Genomic DNA, 25189 nt, shown 5'->3' on the forward strand with positions numbered 1-25189 from the left:
CTTCAAAGCTGGCATTAACGTCCTATAAGAATCCAGAATAATTTTTTTTAATCGGTAGTAATAAATGAATGACAGGAACACAAACAAAAAAATGTAAACTTAAATCCAAACAAAAACAAGTAAACAACCAAATGAATAAAACAAAATAATTAACTCCAGTTGCTTGGAAGGGACTAAAAATAAAAAATAACAAAAACAACAAATAAATAAATCATGTAAAAGACAGACAAACTAAATGATAATTTAAAACAAAATAACATAAATTAATGAGTAATAACAGCATCAACCAAAGCTTCCCAGCCCTTCCCCGTCTAGTGCTCCTGCCCTGCTGGACGGCAGTGGGGAAGCTGGTCAGCTGACCTCTGATCATCACCAAGGAAACCCATAAACAGTGAACCCAGGGGTGAGACTAGTGGCCTATAGCTCATCCTTGCCAAACAACCCCCCCAGGAAGGTCAAGAGTGAGCTAATCGCTGCCCTTAACAGGCATCAAGTGTCCGTGCTAAGAGGTCATTAGCCTCTCAGTGGGGGCTGGAGTTACACGACCTCACTGAATTACTCCACATAACATGGGAAACAAATATCCTGAGATTTTCTTTAAGCCTTCCAAACATTTCCGGGTAAAATCAAAGCAGATCAACACGTTTGGCGCTCACAGGGGGAAACTCGGTAATTTGACCAACAGTGCCCCCACTTGGTGAAGAAACGCTGCTACCAGTCGCTATGGGCAGTGCGCGCTGAGGCTCGTGGAACAGCGCGTGGACGTCAGTGAAACGAAAGCAGAGCTGGGCAGAGGGCCTCCGTTGGATTCTACTCAGCCTCCCTCAGCTTCAGCTTATTGATCCTTTCTGGAAGAGCACACATCAGATAGGAGCGGAACAAGCAGAGAGGACTTACTGTGGAGCTCCTGCTCAGGGTGTCAGACAGCCCGTTGCTGCTTGGTTCCCATACGGAGGAGCTGAATGCTTTGCTGCTGCTGCTGCTGCTACTGAAGGCCTCCTGGGTGGAGCTCCGTGACAGGGCCTCCTGAGTGGAGCTCCTTAGCAGGCTGGAGCAGCCCGGTCTGGAGCCTACGTCGTACGACTCGGCCATGTCTCTAGTTCGACTGCGGTAGCTCCGCAGGGCACTGGTGGAGGAGGACGGGGTGGAGGAGGAGGCATCGCTGAGGCTTAGCGAGGACAAGTCCCTGCTCAGGTCACTCTGGGAAACTGATTTTCTCCTGTTGAGTGAGATGCCGGAGGCCGCCGGTGAAGAAGCGAGGTAGCTGGACTGGGCCGGGGACGAAGAGTAGGAGCTGTAGCCGGAGTAGGCGGAGCCCCCGCTCAGCCCTGACGCTCGGTAGCTCTTGACGGGGGTTCTGCTGAGGCTCTCGCTCCGTCGGCTGCTGCTGCTGCTGCTGCTGCTGCTGCTGCTACTCCCGAGGATGTCGGTGCGTGGGATGGTTCGACCCCTGTCTCTGTCTGGGTCCGAGGAGGCGCTGTAGTTGCGGCCGCGGATGGTGGAGGTGCTCAGGTAGCTGGAGGAGTAACCTGAGGAGGAGGAGGTGGAGATGGGGGACTTGTAGGTGGAGAGCCGGTCCCGCTCGCCGTAGGAGCTAAGGCCTGGGGTCAGGGAGGAACCGTAGGAGCTATAGTGGCTGGTGTAGGAGGAGCCAGTATAGCGCTTGGGGGTGGAGGAGACGCGGGACATGCTGCTGCTGCTGCTGCTGCTGCTGGTTTCTCAGCCACGGGGAGGAAGAGCCTCTGGAAGACTGCATCGACTGCAGACACAGCAAAGAGACACGAGCACTGTATTAGTTCATCAGCAACAATGGAATCAATACCAACACTACAGCATCACAGCAGGCAGGAGTCAGGCCATCCTTCCTCCGCGCCTCTCTTAGCTCTGGACGGCGTGATTCAGGAGTTTGGCTGCCATCACACCCCGTTACATCTGTCGCCAGGCTGCATCACCAGAACCAAAAAGTGACCCAAACGCGCTCTCATCACCCTTCCTTTAAGAATCCATCTACATCTTGGCCTCTTCACCTGCATTTGTTACCAATCACCTTTCCTTTACGCCACCGCAGCCCACTCATCCACCTAACATTGATTATCCTCACACCAGCAGCTGTTTTTGTTGCCCGCTACAAAATGCAGCAGGAGCAGGAGTTAGACAGAGAGAAGGCAGGTGAAAGGTGAGGAAGCCTGGTCCACCTGGGAGCTGAGAGAGCAAGCTGCTGCATTTATACTGCTGGCAAGCTGAAAGAAACTTGGACCTCGCACTGCAGATCTTACTCCACTAACCACAGACTTTGCAGCCTTGGTAACCACACAGCAGAAACTGCAGCCTCAGAGTTCTTGAAAGGTATTTAAAGCAAAAATGTGAAGAATGCGGTATGTCTGCGGAAAGACGAGGGATCAGTTTTTGTTGGGTCATATCGGAGTTCTGCAACCTGCGGTTCTGGATTAGCCTAAAGATATCTTTGCATTATGGCCATGGGACCTAAAAAATAGGCCTGCATAGTTCAGTACCAAGCAAAAGTCTTCATACCTCTGGTGCTTTTCTATTATTAGTCATTTTGGATTTTTACGTGCACAGAAATAGTGCATAAATGTGAAGAGGAAAACAACCAATACCTGGCTTTCAAACATTTCAAAAATAAAAATTGTAGGCATTTGTATTCAGCACCTTTTACTCTGATGCCCAAAAATAAAGCCCACTGCAACCAATTGCCGTCGGATTGTCTTGGTGAGCATCTCAAAGAGCACTGTTCTCTCCACCATCTGAACACGGAAAGAGTAAGAGTATATCACGCAGGCAAAGACAAATACATGGACAGCTCAACTGACAGTCAGCACAAGCTGAGCAGTGATCAGTGAAGCAGACAAGAGCCCCATGATAGCTCTCCCACTCAGGTGGGAGGGTATGCCGACAGCAATCTGGCCTTTATGGAAGAGTGGATGGAAGAAAGCCATAAGTCCTGTTTGCAGTTGCCAAACGCACCTTCTTCTAGCAAACATGTGGATGAAGGTGCTCAGCTCAGATGAAACCATGATTAAACTCTTTGGCCTACATGCAAAGTGGAGACACTCTTCTTCACCTGGAACGGGACAGCTTGTCAGACTTGATATGAAGTCAGATGAAGCTAAATAATACACGGCAACACTGGAGGAAAACCTTTTAGGGGCTTTAGAAGGGCTGACACACTGCTACCACAGTTGGAACTACAATGTTCGGTTGCTAAACCATGGCTCAGATCAGGGGTGTAGAATCTCCAGGCCAATGTCCTGCTTGGTCCAACACAAATGGATTGAAATGGCTCCAGCATGTGGTCAAGATATACAGACCCCCCCTAATGGCCTAATCATTTGGTTCCAGTATGATCAAGCAGAGAGGGGCCTAAAAGTTGAAGCACACCAGCAACAGAGAGGTGGATTTTGACACCACTGCTTTAGATCAAGGGATGTTCAGGCGTTAGAATGGCTCAGTCAACGTCCATGCTTAGATCCAACAGAGAACCTCTACCAAGACTTAAACGATGATGCTCTCTGAGCTAGAGCTATTTTGCAAACATCATTGAGCAAAAATGCAAAGATATCTAGAAGTGAAAAGCCAGTGGCTGGACTTGCAGCTCTGATTGCTGTGAACGGTGGTTCTTCAAAGTATTGACTCTAAAGGCGCGGCACACATTTCAGATTTTTATTTGGAAAAATATTTTTTGTACTATATTGCACCTGACAGAAAGCCATCAAAGTGGGTGTCAGTACAGTATTAAAGCTATAGTTTGTAATCCTTATTGTTATACTGGGTTAAATGGTCCTTCCATCCTGACAGTAATCAATTCATTATGTGTTCAGAAAAAGGAAGTTAAAAAATGAGATCTCTGTGAAAGCTGCAGGCCTGTAAAAACTCTAACCAATCCCTGTCATTTGGTCAGAGGATTGGTCCTGCTCCCACCCCCCTCTGTCCCTCAAGTTCGGGGGGTATCACCTAATCTATTGGTTGTCCCACATGCCAATCATTCTGATGCGCTCACGTAACACCAGTGTGTGCACGTTTCTTGTTAGTTTCCACTTGATAGCTAGCTGTTAGGTTAGCGGTTAGGTTAGCGGTTAGCTTCGGTGTTAGCCATTCTTCGTAGCTACGCTGCTCTCGCCGCATACTTTGAAAATGGCTGAGAGTCGCAAGAAGCAAACATTCTTACATGTTTATGAGAAGAAGAGGAAGGCCTCAGTAGAAAACAAATTAGACCAGAGTGGATTTGGGAGATTTTTTTCATGCGACCCCCCCTGAAGAGCGGAGGAGCAAGGTAAGATGGTCTTGCGCATGCGCAGATATTCAAAACGGGACTTGGGGAACCTTCCGGAAAAAAAGCCGACTCTATCTTTAAGTGTAGCACAAACAACAGTGGAAAACCTTTCCCTGTGATTTTAATCCTGCTTGTTTCAAAAGTCAACATGAACCATCATCCCATGGAACTTTAACTTTAAACCCAAGTCAAAAGGTCACAGAGGTAGACATAGATACCGAACAGAATACTTCAGGTTATTTTGACACATCAAGCTGCAGATTTCCTCTCCGTCATCAGCCACCAAGCTGTGTCTCCAACAGATCTCTACAGGTGGAGCCCGTGTGAGCTGGAAGTAATGGGTGTCAGCACAGCATGTTCCTTAGGCAGCAGAGGCTCAGAGAGGCTCCTGTTCACATGCGCAGCAGTATCTGAATAAATAAAAGTATCTGATGTTGCTGATCCGTGTTGAGTTCATCCACGCACGGAGGCTCCTATTTCCTTAACCTCGCCCCCCGATCTCTCCTTCTCTCTATTACTGCTTCCCTATCCTCTTCTGCTCTCCCTTCCTCCTTGTGCCTCCTTTTGAGAGTGGGCTTCCTTCTCAGATTATTCTCCTATTCCTGTGGCTCACTCTAGTCTTCTGGTCTCTCTCTGTTTATTTTATTCTGTGTCAAAAGGGTTCATCAATAATTCAGGCCATGAATCTGAACCAGGCACATCAACACTGACATGGAGACAAGCCAACACATGCAAAAGCAGGCCATGTCAGCCATACCAGGCCAGATGATGGAGATATGCAGAGTCATTCTCTATAGTTTGGCACCGTTGTTTTGGTTTTAGCCGCCTGACCCAGAAAGGAGTCTGCTGTGACGCAGTTGTTACCTGAAAGGACAAAGTTGGCTTCTGGCTTAACTTTCCATGGCAACCTTTATCAGCAATGGAAGCTAACTGGACAATTCCCAAGTTATGGCTGCATGGCAGAGAATCTGAGCTACAAACAACCAACACGAATACTGAGGGCTTAGACCTCAGAGACAAGTTCAACAACCGACCAACAAACCCAAAAAGTGCCTCTCCTAAAACGGAAAGCTGACCAAAGCTCTTCTTTATTACAGAAGTCTGGGTCATTAGCTCCCTGGGCTTTTAACCATGTTTTATTTGTACACCAGCTGGTCTTTTACTCATTTTCTTCCTTGGTGCCCAACTGAGTTTTTGTTGACTAAACTTTGACCATAATTTTTAACACAAAAAGAATCACAAGGACGTCTTTTTAAATCAATCTTTATGAACTTTGCCTGAAAAATATCTGAAAAACAAGTGAAGCAGCGGCTTAAACAGTTTGAAGGGATGATTTAATTTTTACCTAACTTGGTAAACAGACCGGTGATGGGTTTCCATGGTGGAAACGAGGAGCAGTATACAAACCTTACATCACCAAGGGCAATGCAAAGCATCAGATGCAGTGTTGTGAAGCATGCTGCCACCGGACTCTAGAGCAACAGAGACATGCTTTGAGGAAGGACAAAGCAAACCTCCTTGTCTGGCAATCTAATGGATGAGTCTGGGCTTTGCAGTCCAGAAAAACGGTACTTGCCTGATTGTATTGTGTCATGTGTAAAGCTTGTTTCAGAGGGGATTCTGGTGGGGCTCAGCCCCTTAGGTACATGTTGCAACATATGAAGATGCTTTGGATAATTTCATGCTCCTTGTAGGAACTGTTGGAGGAACGCCCTTTCCTGTTCTAAACATGATAGTATTTATAGAGCACAAAGCAAAGTCTATATAGATGAGAAAGTGTGTGTGTGTGTGTGTGTGTGTGGGGGGGGGGGGGGGGGGGGGGGGGGGGGTGTCTGGCTTAATTAGAGCAAGCACCTTTTGGAACATCACTGTCTGACCTCTAACATGGGCTGCTAGGAATGGCCAAAATTCCAGGTTTAGCAGGAGAGTTGAACTTGTTACAGCTGCAAATGGTGGGCTAACATCTTATCAATCAGAATGGATTAATAATACAATGTTATGAAGGCAGATGGTTGACAACCTCTCACCCGTCAGTTTTCTACATTTTGCCAGGTTAAAACTACAACTTTATTGTATTTCATAGGAATCCTATGTGACAGAGTTGTTCATAGCTGAGACATTCTACAGGGTTTAAACATTTTTGACCGATAAAGATCTCAAAAGTGTGGTTTGCATTTGTTTTCACCCCCCCCCCCCCCCCCCCTCTTTGAATAACCACCTTTTGCTTAAAGTATTTTAGGGTATCTCTAGCAGCTTTGTAGATCTAGTGCCTTAAAATGCTTGCTCATCCTTTTTTGCTACATAGTTCAAACTCGTTTAGGTTGGTTGGAGAACATCAGTGAACATCAAATTTCAAGTCATGGCACAGACTATCAGTTAAACGTAGGTCTGGACTTTGACTGGACCATTCTATTACATGATTGTGCCTTGATGGAAACCATTACTTGGCAGCTCTGACTGTATGTTTTTGGTTGTTTCCTGCTGGAACATTAACCTCCACTTCAGGCTCGAGTCTTTTCTAGCCCTTACCAGCTTTTCACAACGTGAAAATGTGCAGGGGGTGTCAATACATCTCTTCAACGAACTGGAACATGGACACACTGGACATGCCAAATTCACATTATATAGTATATGGATTTTACTTGTGAAAACAGATATCGCCATGGAAACGAATACTCACACACTTACACATTCGGGTGGCTACTCTACATTTTTGGCCTCCCCTGAGGCGGCGCTAACCAGCAGTTACCATGGCTACGGTAACAACAAGCTAGATTTGTTTGCTTGCCACCAACACATAAATGACTTGTGGGCCAGTGGGATATAATCTATGACCAATTTAAACTTCCTATCAGAGCTGCAGACTGGTAGCTGCATCACTGCCCTTCCTTTAGACAAACAGCGAGAAAACGACAAGAAGCCTCGGCGCAGCTGGAAAATATTACAACTGAAGTGAGAAAAAGCCACAGAAAGGCTAGCTCAGACCGCTGTGAGAGGCGTACTGGGTGTACCAAGCTTTTAGGACATCTCCATTAAAAATCTATCAAGTGAGGGGCAGAGGTGATTGCATTAGTGCAGTCAGAGAGAGAGGTTTCTAGCAGCTGCCCGCTGGCACTGAGCGAAACAGATGAGGTTTCACCTACAGGGCAGGTTTCAGAGAACTGGGCTAAAAACTTTTTACGAACCTCACTTTCAGTACGTGGAACTGGATCCCAGAGCACAGCTCGGCCAAAATAATCTACCCAACGACAAAGAAAAAATAGAAACTGGTGGATAAAGTAACACAGCGTGCAACGTTCAGCTCATGCGCCCAAACATTTAGGAGAAGGACATAAGTTAAATCACAGACTAACAGGGGCGTCATAGAAGAATATGACTCATTTCTGATCTTCTTTTGTTTTTTTTATTCGCGCAAAAGTCGAAATGTGTGATCAAAGTGAACTTGCACAAGCCGAGGATAAATATGTTATCACGCAGCTCCTGTCAGCTGTGGCTTTTATGTCTTGGCTCCCTCTCAAGCTGCTGAAGAGCAGACGTGAACTGCAAGTCTTGCTTTCTTTATGTTGTCGGCATCGGGAAACAATAATTATTTGTGCCGAGTGGGCTGAAACGGCAGCGACTGTACATTTTAAATCGTATTACTTCAACTTTTAACTCTCATTCACTTCAAGGCTTACAAACAGATTCGTCACCATCAAACTTTATTCAAAAAACAAAGTCAAGTGTAAACTACATCCCATGATTCAACGGTTGAAACAGGACTGTCTGTAGTTGGCTTTTGTTTGGGGTATTGCACTGGATGTATTGATCTGTCACCTTGCAATGGAAACAGTTTAGCTCATTTTCTTTACCACATTACAGAAATATATTGTTTGCAGACACTCTTATGGACAGTTCTCTTAAAGGGGACATGTCATGCAAATCCACTTTTCTAACCCTTAAATGCATTATGCTGTTGACTAGGAGTCTCTAAGAGTGCAGAAATATCTTGATATTCTGTTTGATTCATAATTTTCAAGCTGGTCAGTTTTCTCTGTTCATTATTACATTTCTTCAAACAGTAAAGTCACAGTATTTGCTGCAGAGATGCTAAACAAGGTCATTGACTTCCTGCTTACCAATATTACAAATCCGGCATTTTTATTTCCCGCCTCGGTTCTGTAGTCCCAGCTGAAGGATGCCGAAGCTACAAGTGGATAAGTGAAACTGTTTGGTTGTTGGGTGTGTTACCCACACAATTCATTACACCGTACTACAAAACGAACGGGGTGGAGTAGCACCAAAACGAGCAATTCTCAGACACACCAACAGAGGGGCTAGAAGGCTAAATACTGAGGAATCCAAACCACAGCATTGTAGTTCCACTTTATATAGACCACGACTAAATGATTTGATTTCAATGTCTGCGCTTCAGACACCCTGAACCAGCTGAAATATCACTCCTCTGAGTACACACATATTCCCATGAATTGTCCCAACTCTGTCTGGTAAAAGCTAAGCCAATGTAGCCTCCCGTTTCTCCCGGTTATTACTTTTCCTTTCTTGGTTACTTTCTCTTCCCACTCGCTGGGCCAAGAGTATGGATGGTCCTCCATTTCAACAGAAAACAACTAATACGATATGCTGGTGAAGATTCTCAGTCATCCAGGTCATGGTCATTCCAAAAAAAGTAATACACACAGCAAGTGGACAGCAGGACCATGTGGCCTAATGGACAAGGCGTCTGACTTCGGATCAGAAGATTGAGGGTTCGAGTCCCTTCATGGTCTGTTTTGAAGAACCAATCCCACTATTGGCTTCAATCACCAACCTTAAACAGAGGCCTTAGGTTCCAACTCTCAAAAACTTACAATACAGCTATAGAAATCATTCTGGCCAATCATCACCTCAATTCTCACCCTCATATGGGTGATCAAAACATCGCTCCTTTAACCGAATAACAACCCTAACAACTCCTTGTTCTAGAGGAGTGGACCAGTTTCGGTTCAGTCTGCTGGCTTAATGGCTTTAACGACCGCCCATTACTAAGGGGTGGTCCTGTTTCTGTTGAATTTGCATATTGTCTAAGCCATTACAAGGCTTTTGTTAGGCAGTAGTATAAAGCTTGGTACTCATCATTACTCCAGACTTTCTCTCCAAGCTTCCTGGAGAGGAAGCGAAACATCTTCAACAACGGAAAACAAGTCCAGTTGCTTTGTTTTTCACTTTTTTTGGAAAGCTAATACAATGATGCCCTTTGGATCTTTATCAAATGTGCTGATGTTGCTGAAGTGTCTGTCATTCATTTAACATCCTTCAGGCTTTATTCATTAAATATCTGTAAAAGGTTAAAAACATTTTCTGGTTTTGAAGTGAGCCTAATTCAGTTTCATGGTGTACGCAGTAAAACAACAAGTTTATGGCTAGAAAATAGACTTTTAAGCCCAACGGGAGCTGTCTTTTCGCTTGTCTCACCTCAAATGTTAAAATGTATGATAATGGCAGCTTTCTTTGTTTGTAGTTCTATTACTTATAAATAATACAGCAGCATCACAGTGACAGAGTCTTTGATTCTACTTTCGTTGCTGAAAATCCCAGCTCTTGATTTTGTAATCTGAACCTCTTGGGTTGTTGCTCTGTCGCACCACCTTTGCTTTAAGACAAACATGGCTGCTTTTATCTAAGAGTTTTTATGTCAGTGATTAAGTAGGTGGATGTAGAAAAACACATATGACAAGCGCATAGATCATCACAACACCTGGTTAAGTTGAAAGCGATGATATCTTGTTATATTCTGTGGACAGCTGCTAACACGTCTGTTGTATCGATTGGACCATTCTCACATAAGATGGCCTTTTCCTCACCTTTATTGACCAGAGCTCCATCGAGCCACACATAAAAACGCTAACAGGTGGATTGTATATTGATCCTCTTACAAAGAGATGTTCAGCTGGGCTCCTGTGGATTTACAAACCCGCCCACTTTAGCAGCACGTTACTTACTGCATGCAGCTTTATGTCAAGCTTAGCTCCAGAGAGCGTTTTGGGCCATTGACCATGTCCATCTCTACGCTGCATAAATCCACACTGGTCTGACTGGCTGTCACAAATGACAGCCAGTCAGACGGTCAACATAGCACCTCCGTGTGAATCGGAGGGAAACAATAAATAGATTTAAAAAATGTTTTTACAGATAAAGCGTAAAAAGGGTGGTTGGCATTAGTATTCCACTCTCTTTACACTCATGCCACAAAATAAAATCCAGTCACCTAATGAATAAACAGCCTCCACTTGTGTGTAATTTAATCACAGTATAAATGCAGCTGTTCTGTTTCTGGCCTTAGACGTTCGTTCAAGAACATCAGGGAACTGACGACATCACGAAGACCGAGCAGCCAGGTCAGGGAGAAAGTTGTCGAGAAGTTTAAAGCAGAGTCGGTTTATAAAACAATATACCAAGCTTTGAACATCTCAAACGGGAGGAAGAAGGAGCTCTGGTCAGATGAGACCAAAAATTGAGCTTCTTGGTCTTGAGAGGGACAGCTGGGAAAACGGACACCCCCCCGATCACACGGTCTACAGAATAAACACGACGGTGGCGGCATCATGACGCTGGACGAGAGGAGACTGGGGCAGAGGTTCGCCTTCCAGCCGGAAACCAACCCCAAACACACAGGCACAGCCAAGAACGAGCGGTTCAGATCAAAGCATTTCAACGTGTTGGAATGGTCCACTCAAAGTTTGAGCTTAATCTGAATGAAAGTCTGTGGCATTACTTGAAACGGCTGTTTGCAGATGCTCTCCATCCAGACCGACTGATCAAAAAATGTCAGTGTCTAAATATGCAAAGCTGGCAGATGGGCCAAAGGGCTTTCAGCTTTAACACAGAGGAAGGTGGTTCTACTAAGCATGTACCTGCCTCTGTGTCCTGATCTGAAAGAGCAGACGACCTGACTCTGAAGACTTCATGTCAAAGGGCCCTGAAATCTCTGAAAAATACAACGCATCCCAAAAGCTTCAATTCAGAGTGTGGAAGAGGAGACGAAGGTCCTGATCTTCCCTCCCACTACAATCGATCACTACACAGCCAAGATTTTAGAACAATAAAAACCTGGAGGGGGAGAAGGGTATTAGCATTTCTCACTAAACCCATCTGTTGGTGACTGACGCATGAACCGTGACTACAGTGCAGAGGACAGGATCTGTGGGCTGCAGTGACTGCTGCTGAACCCTCTGGACATGACCAGCTCCGCTCTTTATTCATAGCCTCAGTCATTTGCTTATTTGCACTCAGTTAGTCATTAAACGCTTATTGATCTGTCAGTCCCGTCCTGCTGTGCCTGAAGGATTTGGTGTTTTTTTGGTTTTCACCTGGATTAGTACTTTTCATCCAACATGGGAGGCGACATCACAGCTTATATCGGCCGATTGTTTGGCTAGACCAGTTTGTGTTGATTCAGCTTTCACAGATATAACACCCCTTAATGGCAACGCAAATGAAATTGGCTCACACATGTAAAAACAGAAACCCCAGGTCTGCATAACACAGTTTTCATAGTTCTAGTGTTATCTATCTTTGAGGTGTTAGGTACCTATCACTCAAAACTAAAAGAGGCTGTGTCTAAAATCTGTACCTGTTAAGCATTTCTAGAGGATATCTTGTGTTTTTATTTTCATCTTGGAGCAAAGTTGCACATGTTTAAGTTTTATCGTTCAGATGCCCTATTTTTTCAACTCTAATGTTTCCTGTCCTCATCCATTGTCTGGGTGATAGAAACTGAAAAGCAACATAGGAAGTACACAAGAATGTTAATAAAGTACCTTACCAGTCAGAAAGGTTCGGACCTCTTTTGTCCTGTGTTCATAGAAACAACTGGGCTGAATATCATCTCAACTCAACAAAGATGTCCGACTCCTTCAAGGCTGGAAACTAAAAACGACAATCATACTCAAACTAGTTCAAAGCTTCAATTCAGAACTGCAAATAACTATTTCTATGAAGTATTTCATTCATTCCTTTTACAGCTTTTGAATCTCAAAGAAATTCCCCTGATGAATGGATTTCCATAAACTGTGGTAGGTGACAGAATTAAATAATGTTGATGTCAAAATATAATAAATAAATGCTGGTGAATATATTTTCACATTTTCAACAATCCTCACATCATGGAAACATCTGAACCACAATATGAACACACCGTCCATCCTTCCATCCATCCATCCATCCATCCATCCATCCATTTTCTAATATACCTATTCCTTGTGGGGTTGTGAGGGGTGCTGGTGCCTATCTCCAGCTGTCAATGGGTGAGAGGCGGGGAACACCCTGGACAGGTCGCCAGTCTATATCTGAACACACCATTATTTATAAATCAACTGCATTTGCAGGGAAGTACTTCCTTGACCACGCTGCCCCTGCTCAGTAAATGGCATTTTCCAACCAGTGAGCGCTGATCTGAGGCAAAGCGCCATCATTTCTGCTCAAAGTTGAGACTAAGAGGCTCTTTTAGCACCTAATCTGCACAGTGACAGCAACTGTTGTTTTTTTTAGTTAAATGTTAAATGTCTAAGTGGCGAAAATCTGTTTTTGATTGCTAGAGGTCTTGGACTTTGTTCAGCATTCCTGAAGAAGAGCCTCATCGCCATAAGTGGTTGGATTTTATTTTTGGGAGCACGCCACACATCTGCAATACATTTATTATCAGTGACTTTGGGCTTGTTCATTTATACTGTTTACAAGGTAGAGGTAGTATAGCTGGTTGCTTGTTTCTCTTGCAAGAACTGGCAACACTGGCTGCCCACACTCATGCCGTTTTCTTTCCAAAATGCATCTGCCTGGACACAGAGGGATGGAATATTCTTCTTAAATTCTTCCACTGCCATGTAAAAGTTAAAGTTTAATAGTAATTTATCCAGGACTAAAACAGCTATCCCCTCAAACATGCAGTGAAGACTTGAAAAGGCATGATATGGTCCCTTTAAAATGTCTCAGTATTTCAAAACGTGCCATGCACTCTAAACATGTTTCCTGGGCCTCAAGAAGTTTAGTTTAGTAATGTTTAGCAAATTTCTGCTTAGATTAGTGATGGCGGGTTCTCTTCTGGTTTTACTTCCAACTCCCTGGTTGCCATGTGGACGGTTGTTGTGGAGACTCTTTGGAGCAATTCTTCAACAATGACTTTTAAAGATTTTTCTCCCCACTGTGCTCACTGTGTATAGAGATAAGATAAATAAGGGGCCTCGGCTAAAAGAAACTGTCTTGGTGTCCGGTCATTTTATGCTCCAGGGAAACTCCAGAGTCCTGGGTGACCAGAAATGCCTAGAAACTTTGATCAATTTAAAAAAGGGAAGTAAAGATGATAAAATGCTAAAATGTTGGATTTTTCCCAATCACTGCTAAGTATGGCGGAGCATTAGTGGTGCTGTGGATCTGTTTCTTTTTTCAATCTTCAACTACCAGGACACTTTAGATAAAACAAATAGTTTACTTGTATGCTCTCAAAAATGGCCTTTTAGACATTTAACCAGCGGTGCCAGTTGGAATCAGCGGATTGGACTTCATTCGGAGCTCCCAGAGTGAGAGTAACCAGCAGCTGGACACGGTGCTGTGTCTAAAGGTGTGTGCTTGTCAAGCTGTTACCTGCTGTATTTGTAGCAGTGTGCGTCAGTCCTCGCAGACTTCGGGGTTTTGTGGGTAGCTCATCCTACTGTCGCCACCCAACAGTTCCACGCCACAGATCACCCCTGTGAAAACACACAGACATGTCAAACCAGTCAGCACACAGGGGCTCACAGAGTAGAGCAACACAATGAAAGAGAGAGGAAGTACTGTAGTGCTGGGTAAGTGTCTCAGTTGGTTTTAATTCAATTCAATTGTATCTATATAGTACCAGTTTACAACACATGTCCTCTCAAGGCACTTTACAAAGTCAAATTCAATCAAATCATACTGATTGGCCAAAAAGTTTCCTCTCTAAGGAAACCCAGCAGATTACATCGAGTCTTGACAAGCAGCATTCACTCCTCCTGAAAGAACATAGAGCCACGGTAGACAGTTGTCTGCATTGGCTTTGCCACAATCCCTCATACTGAGCAAGCATGAAGTGACAGTGGAGAGGAAAACTCCCCTTTAACAGGGAGGAAAACCTCCAGCAGAACCCGGTTCAGTGTGAACAGCCATCTGCCTCGACTGACTGGGGATTAGACAAGACAGAGCAGAGAAACAACAAGACAGACAAAAAAGACCAGAAGCACACATTGATCCAGTGATCCTTTCTATGTTAGAGAGTAATGGCAGATGATCTGCCCTCCTGGGTGATGTCACAGTTAACAGAACACCAGACCAGCTGTACCTATTATGAACAGAAAAAAGACAGAGAGAACAAAAAGTTTAAGTTGAAATAACAAACATTGCAAATTGGAGAACAGTAGGAGAACTCAGCAGAGTGAAAGCAATAGGCCCTGATGTCCTCCAACAGCCTAAGCCTATAGCAACTTAATTACAGAGATGCTCAGGGTAACATGAGCCACTCTAGTTATAAGCTTTGTCAAAAAGGAAAGTTTTAAGATTAGTCTTAAAAGTAGACGGGGTGTCTGCCTCACGGACCAAAACTGGGAGTTGGTTCCACAGATGAGGAGCCTGATAGCTAAAGGATCTGCCTCCCATTCTACTTTTAGAGACTCTAGGAACCACCAGCAGACCTGCAGTCTGAGAGCGAAGTGCTCTGTTAGGAACATACGGGGTAATCAGAGCTGTGATATATGATGGAGCTTGATTATTAAGGGTTTTATACGTTAGAAGAAGAATTTTAAATTCTATTCTTGATTTAACAGGAAGCCAATGAAGGGAAGCTAAAATTGGAGAAATATGATCTTTAATTTAACTTTTCATCAGAACTCTTGCCGCAGCATTTTGGATCAGCTCAAGGCTTCAAACTGAATTTTGTGGACTTCCTGATAGTAAAGAATTACAATAGTCCAGCCTTGAAGTAACAAATGCGTGGACTAGGTGAAAAAAGGAAACCCAGGAAAACTGTTTAATATGGGATTTAAATGACATGTCTTGGTCAAAAATAACACCAGTGTTGCTTACTTTATTACCAGAGGCCAATTAAATGTCATCCAGCGATTGATAAAGAAGTTTATATTTTGAGGACTCTGATCCAAAGATTACAACTTCTGTGTTGTCATAATTAAAAGCAGAAAATTTAAAGTCATCCAGGTTTTGATGTCATCGAGACATGCCTGTAGTCTAAGTAATTGATTGCATTCCTCAGGATTTATCGATAAACATAGCTGAGTGTCATCAGCGTAACGGTGAGAATGAATTGCTGTCTGATAATTTTACCAATCAGAAACATACTGATATGTGTAGCACCCCCATCCCTTCTTTTAGAAAGGAAATCATCAGACCAAAATGTGAGAACTGCTTTTTATATTTAGTCTTTTACCTCATGTCAAAGTCTGTTTGACAATCTGAATATTATGTTGGACAAAAAAACAAGAGAAATCTGAAAGCGAGGGAATCCTTCACAGCCTTGTATGTGCAGATCGACAGCTAACATGCCAGGAAACCTCTCCATGGGCGACAAATATAGAGTGTGAGGAACTTCATATCGCATGTTAGGCCTATAAATAGAGAAGTGAAGCAGCTAACAGCTAAACTTTAAAGCAGACACATTCAGCTTTAAAGGAAACAAGAAACAATTAGGGAGTGATGATGGACACGTCAGGGCCGACAATCAAATCTAGCAAAGTTGCGTTTTGGAAAGGGTTAGATGAGGATTTTGTTAGGAAGAACACAAAAACACCTCAATGCTGTGGTGCCTAAAGCAAACAGAATTAATTCTACTTTCTTCTGGTCATGCCAGAAAAATCTGGAAGTCTCTGAAACTGTATCCCCGATCCTCAGCCCAGCTCCTCGTAAAAGATCGTTACAAAGCTGCGCAAACAGACAAGAGCACTTGTAGTCCAGATCCGAGCGGGTTACCTAGGGGAAGACAGAACGGCGAGGTTACGATGACTTTTAAAAGGCTCACCCTTGTTGTTCTGAACGGCCGGGTCTACGGACAGAGAGCAGTAGGGGCGCTGCTCGGAACACTGTGGACCCACAGAGTCAGAGGATAGATAGTGTGAGCGCTGCTGTCCAGAATGCCACAGATCAGGTTACAGAGCCGGTAAATATAGCAGACGCCCGTGACCTCCACAGGTCTCCCGGCGCTGCCCTGGCATTCCGTTTTGCTCTTAAAGGACTAACGTTAAAGCTTCCCGGAAGCCACACCGACCAGGGCTGGACTCCTCAGCTCTAATGGAGCAAACACGCTAAGAAACATTTCAGAAATCATCTTGAAAGCCAGGAGGCGGCTTAAGTGGATTCTGATTCATCCACAAGCATCCCTGAGCTCCTCTGCAACGCAGTCACCATACGGATGTTATAACTGAGCTGGCTCTACAATCACAGTGGCATGTGTCATCAGCTATTACTGTGACTGCACTCTGACTTCATCAGTCCCCTTTTCACACTCTAACGGTTCTTTGCAAAAGTATTCATACCCCTGGATTTTAGTTTTTTCATTTGAAGGAAAACTCTACGGGATTTCTAGGATTTACGTCCGGACTTTGGCTGGGCCATTATAATGGATGACTATCCTTCGATCCACGCTGGTCCATTGCAGCTCTAGCTCTACGTTTAGAATCCCTGTCCAGCTGGAAGGTGAACATCTCTAAGAGGTTTTCTTGCTGGATGTCTCTGTGTTCAACTCCTTCCATCTCCACATCGCTCCCAAACAGGTTCTTAGTCCCTGTCTTCATTAGGGTTGTGTTCAGGGTGATGTGATGTTTTCCCTCCAACCACACGGTGTTCTGCATGTAACCCAAAACTTATTCAGTTCAGGTCTTATTTTTTTCTTTTTGCCACTCTTCCCTACAGAACAGATCTGGGGCCGACTGATTTTCTGATTACTTCCCTCCTTGCCCAGCCTGTCGGTTTAGGTGGACGGTCTGGTGTTGGTAGGTTTGCAGTCATGCCACATTATTTCCTCTCAGATGATGCATTAAACAGAGTCCTAGGAGTTGTTTAAACTTTGAGACATTGGTTTCTAATCTAACTGTCCTTTAAGCTTCTCCAAAGCTTCCTCCCTGTACTGAGAACAAAGTGAACCCATCTGGGTATTAATGATTAATTATGTGACTTCTGGAGGCAGCTGGATTTTCTTTAGTGTTTTTTATTTTTTTAGCGTCAGAGTAAAGGTAATTTTTATCAATTTAATCTTTTTATATTTGTGGGTTTTCTTATAAAATCCAAACTATGTGTCAATCTATCTTCTTCTTTACAACTATGCAATATGCTTTGTGTGGGCCAACTGTATAAAATCCAAATAAAATCAGCCGAAGTTTGTTTTTGGTACCGACACAAAATATTATATTAGGGCTGGGCAATATGGATAAAGAAATAAAATCTCGCATTTTATTTGTTTCACAAAAACTAACTAAAGAAATTATTTTAAAAACTTGTTGTTATGTCAAGCATTTTGTCTGGGAGTTGACTCGAATTCAAAGTGCAACTAAATACAAGCTGTAAAACAAGATGGCGGCCCTGCCGTTGTAAACACTGAAAATGTAGCAGAATGTTTGCTGCTAGTAGTATTACACAATTAGCTAAGCAAAGACTTTATTTCGCTTGTATAAATTCAAACTAAAGCGGCACGTATTACAGTAAAAAAAAGTTTCCTCTTCACAATATTTTGACAATATATTTTTCTAAACATATATTCAGCTATTCCCTTCGTTAAAGCCCAATGAGTGCACTGGCAAAATAAATTCCTGATTTTCCAAAAATTAAATGTTTAAAAATTGTAAATTTGAATTAATCGATTTATTGCCCAGCTCTATATTATATTAAAGAAGTCAATCGTCCTCCTATATCTTCCGGAGACACTCCAGGACTGCTACAATAAGATCAGAACAAAATCGAGTGTTTTCCTGCCCGGAGGACACAGCTGGCACGCGACAATGGAAAAAGACAGACGCAGCTCTGTGCTGAAGTGTCTCTGAATGGCCGTATATCGTTACATGACAGCGAGAGGAGACGGGTCTACGCTGGTACTGGAGCACCCCAGGCAGAACTCTGTGTGCTGTGATGTCAACGGTGTCCCAAACAGACTGAGCGCACACGACCAGAGGTGGAACGCCTGGACGCAGACCACAGGGCCATGAGATAACGTTCTTCTGCGCCTTATGAAGAGAACCGGATGAACAACAGGAGTAGTGTTGGGTTAATTTCCCTTTCATTAACGGCGGTTCCGGATCATTTGGCTCTCAGCCTGCCAGCAAGATCCGGATCTTTCTGTTACACCATTATGATTTAGAAATGTTTTCATATTTAATTTGTATACGTGCGTAACCCCATATGTCCAACGTCACCACTGATTAAAGTAATATACTGAACTTTAGAGTTGGCTCTGCTGGATGTTTCCTTTTGTTGAAATGGAAAGTTGTTTCTCTTCACCGTTGCCACGTGCTTGCTCAAGATGAGGGATTGTTGCCCAGGTCAAGTCTTTAGATGGACGAATATTTACCAATCCCATTGTAAGACCAACTGACTCTACTTGTAAGTAATTTGATAAGAAAGCTACTATACATTCTGGACTGTATGGGAATGACTTGAATTCATTTGAACAGAAATGTGATTCCTGCGGAAGGGCATTGCATTCTCAAAATAAATAAATAGATAAATGAATAATAAAAATATAGACATCTTATCTCATAATTAAGAAAAGATGTCATAATTATAAGATCTAGATCTCTTAATTACGGGAAAGGTGCCGTTTACCGCCCACTGCCGAAGAATTGCTGCACAGCAGCAGAAAAGCAAGTTATCAGATGGATACCTCCAATGCAAAGGCTCAAGGGGGCATTTTGTTGCTAGCAGACTTTACAAAATGTTTATAGCTCACGGTTTTACTAATGTGCCTTTTGCTACTTTCGTCGGTCATGGGGGCGTCGCCTCTGTGGGCAGGATCCGATCTCGCAATTATGACATCTTGCCTCGTAATTATGACATAAGGCGGTGAATGCCGTCTGATGATGCTGATGAATGAGTGGAGCACCTGGAGCCGGCTCGGCCTCGGGCAGCACATCCCCGATCAGCAGCGTTGCTTGGTGATGGGAGCGGGGAGGCTCGCTAGCAGGCAGCGCGCGGCGCAGGCAGCGCGCGGCGCAGGCAGCGCGCGGCGCAGGCAGCGCGCGGCGCAGGCAGCGCGCGGCGCAGGCAGCGCGCGGCGCAGGCAGCGCGCGGCGCAGGCAGCGCGCGGCGCAGGCAGCGCGCAGAGAGAGGGCGGCGCGAGGACACGGAGGCAGACCCCGCGTTCCTCCGGCCTCCCGCTGGGAGAGGCGGCTAAACACCGAGCACTCACGAACCGAGCAGTCTGTCCGTGTCCCAGCAGCGTAGCCAGGCTCAATATGCCTCGGCAGTAACTCATGGAAGCGGACCGAGGACAGCTGAACACGCAGAGACACACACACGGTGCTGAAGTGTGCAGTGACAGCGGAGCCACTGCTGCGGGACACACTGTACACTTCAGACGGGTAGGCAGGACCAAGGAACTCCATGGAAACGTTTCACCCCGAAAATAACGCGTACAGATAAGAAAAAAAACAAAAAAACAATCAGGAATAAATGGAAGTTTCTCGAGTTTTTTCCCCCCCTAGCCGTGGTTGTGCGGTGCAGTGTGGGAACCTTTACAACCCAGCAAGCTTTGTTTCGGAACCGAAGGACCTACATGGGAATCAAACATTGTTGTTGCGGTCGCTTCTGATGCTGTTGTCGCCTAATAAGTTCTGGTTCCGCACAGGAAGCGTGGAAGTAAAGTGTCCGTCATCATGTAGGGACCAGCAGCACCTATCGGGGCTGTTATGGTGGTGGAAGGGAACTGCATTCATTCACTCACCCCGCAGTTGGAGATCATCCCGATCCAAAGGGGCAGCGAAACGCCCCCATTGAGCCCCCTTCTATCCGGCGGGTGTTTCTATCAGACCGCTGGGTCCGGTGTTTAATCAGAGCAAATGGATACTTGCTGACAGACGAAGAATTTGCCAAAGGTTTTTTTAACAAGGCGCCCGTTGGTCTTCAGCCATATCCCCTGTTCGCCGCAGTTGTAGAGTTTCAGCAACCGAGTAACGGCCCACTCCGCTCTAACGGTGACGTCAGGGAGGCCGCGGTGCGCAGCTGTGATTGGTTCAAAGCGGTCCCAGAACGTCACTGGCCGTGGAAGCGAACCGCCTCCTACACCGTCACCATGACGACGAACGTAAACATCAGAGAATCCTTTCATTGAAAATATGCGACGTTTGGTCTCGTGGGAGAGCTGGGACAGTTCTTCAGTGATTCAGTTTTTCACACGAGCCAGGATGATTGGCACGAGCTTTTTAATGGGAAACATAACAATAACAATAATAATAATAATAATAATAATAATAATAATAATAATAATAATAATAAATTAGTATTATCATTAATAATAATAATGACAATAATAATAATAATAATAATAATAATAATAATAATAATAATAATAATAATAATAATTAGTATTATCATTAATAATAATAATGATGCCAATAATAATAATAATAATAATAATAATAATAATAATAATAAATTAGTATTATCATTATTATTATTAATATTATTATTAATAATAATGATAATACTAATTTATTTATTAACTAATAATATTATTAATAATAATAATAATAATATATTATTATTATTATTAATAATAATAATAATAATAATAATTTTATAACTACTTATTTTCAAAACTTTAGAATATTTTGTAAAATGTCCATAAAATCTGAATAGATTTGTAAATTGTTGAAAAATAATTTTTTTTTAAGAACAAAATGAAGTGCTTAATAAATGTATTCTTTAATACTAACTTAATTGTGTTCAGGGTTGTGTCAAAGACATTACATATCATAAACCTCCAGCCCTAACAGATGTTTTACAACTTCACCTGAAAGATGACCTGCAAGTAAAGTTTAACATATAAACTACAACAGGTAGAGTTCCAGATATAATATGTCTTTTCTATGTCTTTTGTAAAGTCTATTTTATATAAAACATCAAATTGCTTGGATTGCAAACTCAAATATTCAAATATTAATATCAGTATTCATCTGGGATATTTTATACACAATTCAGGCACCTGATTATGGCCACCTAGTGTGTAGGTCCACTTTTTGCAACTAACGCAGCCTTTAGCTGTTAAAGTATGGACTCCACTAGACTGCGGAAGATGTGATGTGGTATCCGGCTCAAAGATCCTTCAAGTGCTAGAAGTTCTGAGGTGCAGCCTCCATTTATGGGACTTATTTGTCCAGCATGTCCCACAGGTATTCAATTAGACTGAGATCTGGGGAATTTTAGAGGCCAAGTCAACACCTCAAAGTCATTTTCTGCAGAGAGAGGCTACAGAAATCAGAGAATAGCTTTTTTTTTCCCCATAAAAAGGTGTACAGGGTCTGTAACAATGTTTAGTTAGGTTGTGTGTGTAAAAGTAACAGTGAAGAAGTATTGGCTTCTTCGCATGGTGAATCCTGGTACCGTGTCTTCATCAGGTAAGCAAGGGACACATCCAGCCATCGAGTCGATGCAGAAGAAAACATGATTCATAAAACCAGGCCACCTTGTCCATTTCTAATGCTCACATGTCCATTATTGGTCTATAAATAGTAGACAGGCACAGCATTCCATTCACTCATAAGTGCCATGATGAAGAGACAATTACGGCCGTGTTTCATTCAGTGGTCATAATGTTATGCTAAATCAGTTTATATCCTTAGCTCTTACACCAATGAAGCAAGAAGTGACTGGCTGTCTGCCTCGGATGGGAATGAGTCAGTAGTGGTTGCTGAGCTTTACACTCCCTCTACTGTGTGATAACACCGAACAGCTTCCAAACAGCGGGCCTGAGTCCGAAGCTGCTGCTGTGAAGGAAATGGTGTCAGACAACCGAGGAGGGAGACGGCCATTTATTGCCATTCAATGACGCACCTTTCATCACATAAAAGAGCATTCACTCTGAGCTGTCAGGGACTTTCTATAGGTTCTTAGAGAACATGATCGGGATTTAATTGGCAAAGTTGTTCCATGTGACAGGCTAGCTGTACGAGATGATTAGCTATAATACTGGTGTTTATGACATGGAGAAAAAGCTCATTTGATCCAACATAATTCTTTAACTGTAGGGAAAAACAACACATATAGACATGTAGGAGTTCTGGTGCTGTGTCTCTGCTATATGGGAAGATGATGACTAACAGAGTGTGTTTATTGATTCAGTATCTACATGTTTAAATTTAAGCATTATGTACCGTGCAACAACTGTAAGATGTTTAACAGTATTGATTTTCTTTCAGTAATTCCATTCAAAAAGTGAAACTTGTAAATTATATTATATATAAAAAGGACTGCACTGCTGCTGAGTGGCCCAGAGTTATGTTCTCTGATGAAAGTTAATTTTGACTTTCCTTTGGAAATCAGAGAGGAGAGGCACAGGATCCACGTTGCTTGAGGTCCAGTGTAAAGTTTCCACAGTCAGTGATGGTTTGGGGGGCCATGTCATCTGCTGGTGTTGGTCCTCTGGGTTTTCTAAGGTCAATGCAGCCGTCTAGCAGGAAGTTTCAGAGCACTTCATGCTCCCTGCTGCTGACCAACTTTATGGAGATGCAGATTTCATTTTCCAACGATACTTGGCACCTGCACATATATAATAGTGCCAACGCTACCAGTAGTGGTTTAAAGACCATGGTATCTCTATTCTTAATCGGCCGGCAAACTCTACTGACCTCTACTCTGCAGAAAATCTATGGGGTATTGTGAAGAGGAATATATGATACGGCTGACTTAACAATGCAGAAGAGCTAAAGGCCACTATCAGAGCACCCTGGGCTCTCATAACACCTGAGCAGTGTCACAAAGTGATCTACTCCATGCCACGCCGCATTGCTGCAGTAATCCAGGGAAAAGGACAGCAACTAAGTATTGAGTGCTAGACATGCTCATACATTTCATGGTCATACTTTTCAGTTGGCCAGCTTCTCTGGAAATCCTTTTTTGTATTAGTCTTTTTTCGGAGATACTGAATTTGTGGATTTCATTAGTTGTAAGTTATATTCATCTAAATTAAAAGAAATAATCTGTGTGCAATGAATGAATATAATATCCAAGGCTCATTTCCGAATGGAATTACTGGAGAAAATCAACTTTTTCATGATATTCTAATCATATGTGTGCATATATATATATATATATATATATATATATATATATATATATATATATATATATATATATATATACATACACAGGGGTTGGACAGAGTTTCCTGACTCGCTCCTCCAAAACACCCCTAAGTGGCTCAATAATATTTAGATCTGGTGACTGTGCAGGCCATGGGAGATGTTCAACTTCACTTTCATGTTCATCAAACCAATCTTTCACCAGTCTTGCTGTGTGTATTGGTGCATTGTCATCCTGATACACGGCACCTCCTTCAGGATACAATGTTTGAACCATTGGATGCACATGGTCCTCCAGAATGGTTCAGTAGTCCTTGGCAGTGATGCGCCCATCTAGCACAAGTATGGGGCCAAGGGAATGCCATGATATGGCAGTCCAAACCATCACTGATCCACCCCCATGCTTCACTCTGGGCATGCAACAGTCTGGGTGGTACGCTTCTTTGGGGCTTCTCCACACCGTAACTCTCCTGGATGTGGGGAAAACAGTAAAGGTGGACTCATCAGAGAACAATACATGTTTCACATTGTCCACAGCCCAAGTTTTACGCTCCCTGCACCATTGAAACCAACGTTTGGCATTGGCACGAGTGACCAAAGGTTTGGCTATAGCAGCCCGGCCGTGGATATTGACCCTGTGGAGCTCCCAACGGACAGTTTTGGTGGAAACAGGAGAGTTGAGGTGCACATTTAATTCTACCGTGATTTGGGGAGCCGGGGTTTTATGTTTTTTGGATACAATCCGGGTTAGCACCCGAACATCCCTTTCAGACAGCTTCCTCTTGCGTCCACAGTTAATCCTGTTGGATGTGGTTCCTCCTTCTTGGTGGTATGCTGACATTACCCTGGACACCGTGGCTCTTGATACATCACAAAGACTTGCTGTCTTGGGCACAGATGCCCCAGCAAGACGTGCACCAACAATTTGTCCTCTTGAACTCTGGTATGTCACCCATAATGCTGTGTGCATTGCAATATCTTGAGCAAAACTGTGCCCTTACCCTGCTAATTGGACCTTCACACTCTGCTCTCATTGGTTCAATGGGCAATTAATGAAGATTGGCCACCAGGCTGATCCAATTTAGCCATGAAACCTACCACACTAAAATGAGAGGTGTTTCAGATTCATTGTTCAACCACTGTATATATATATATATATATATATATATATATATATATATATATAAATTTTTTTTAGAGAAAGTGGCTAGATCTAGCGTCTCATGTATGGAGGACAGGCCATTTCCTGTGTAATTACTGTGAATACCAGCCAGTGGTTTAATGAAAATCTTTTTAACAATTATGTGAATGCTATTGATTTATTAACTATATAACAAATAGTTAAATATGAGAATGGGTTAAATCCCTTGAGTAGTTATTTCATTAATTGTTTAGACTTGTTATGGTTCCTCAGCTGCAGAGAACTGTAAAACATTTCAGTCACTCACTGTGGCTCATGAAATAGACTCCAACATCTGATTGGTTGACCTGTCCAGCAAATCAAATTTGGCCTAATCACCTTTCATTACAGTATTGTTAGTCCCACCGACTGACTTTGGTGGGTAAGACTGACAGATTATATATTTATAAGTTGTTGCAAAACAATTTATAAAATAAA

General features: G+C 43.3%; 1 protein-coding gene and 1 non-coding gene across 2 annotated transcripts in view; one reads left to right on the plus strand and one right to left on the minus strand.

The window, feature by feature from the left end:
* Positions 1 to 20421, minus strand: part of LOC118556584 (ubiquitin carboxyl-terminal hydrolase 2-like) — a 49218-nt gene extending 28797 nt beyond the window's left edge. The window contains exons 1-4 of the mRNA XM_036150120.1: positions 20217 to 20421; positions 16308 to 16368; positions 13910 to 14013; positions 898 to 1759 (exon numbers count right to left, since the gene is read on the minus strand). Coding sequence (XP_036006013.1) covers positions 898 to 1689 — 792 coding nt within the window. The 5' untranslated portion in view covers positions 1690 to 1759; positions 13910 to 14013; positions 16308 to 16368; positions 20217 to 20421. The remainder of the gene's footprint in view (positions 1 to 897; positions 1760 to 13909; positions 14014 to 16307; positions 16369 to 20216) is intronic.
* On the plus strand, positions 8988 to 9060 carry trnar-ucg. Its single transcript has one exon. It is a non-coding gene; the product is annotated as a tRNA-Arg (tRNA).
* Positions 20422 to 25189: the final 4768 nt, after the last annotated feature.

Source organism: Fundulus heteroclitus, chromosome 18, assembly GCF_011125445.2.
Source record: "Fundulus heteroclitus isolate FHET01 chromosome 18, MU-UCD_Fhet_4.1, whole genome shotgun sequence".
NCBI classification, from domain to species: domain Eukaryota; kingdom Metazoa; phylum Chordata; class Actinopteri; order Cyprinodontiformes; family Fundulidae; genus Fundulus; species Fundulus heteroclitus.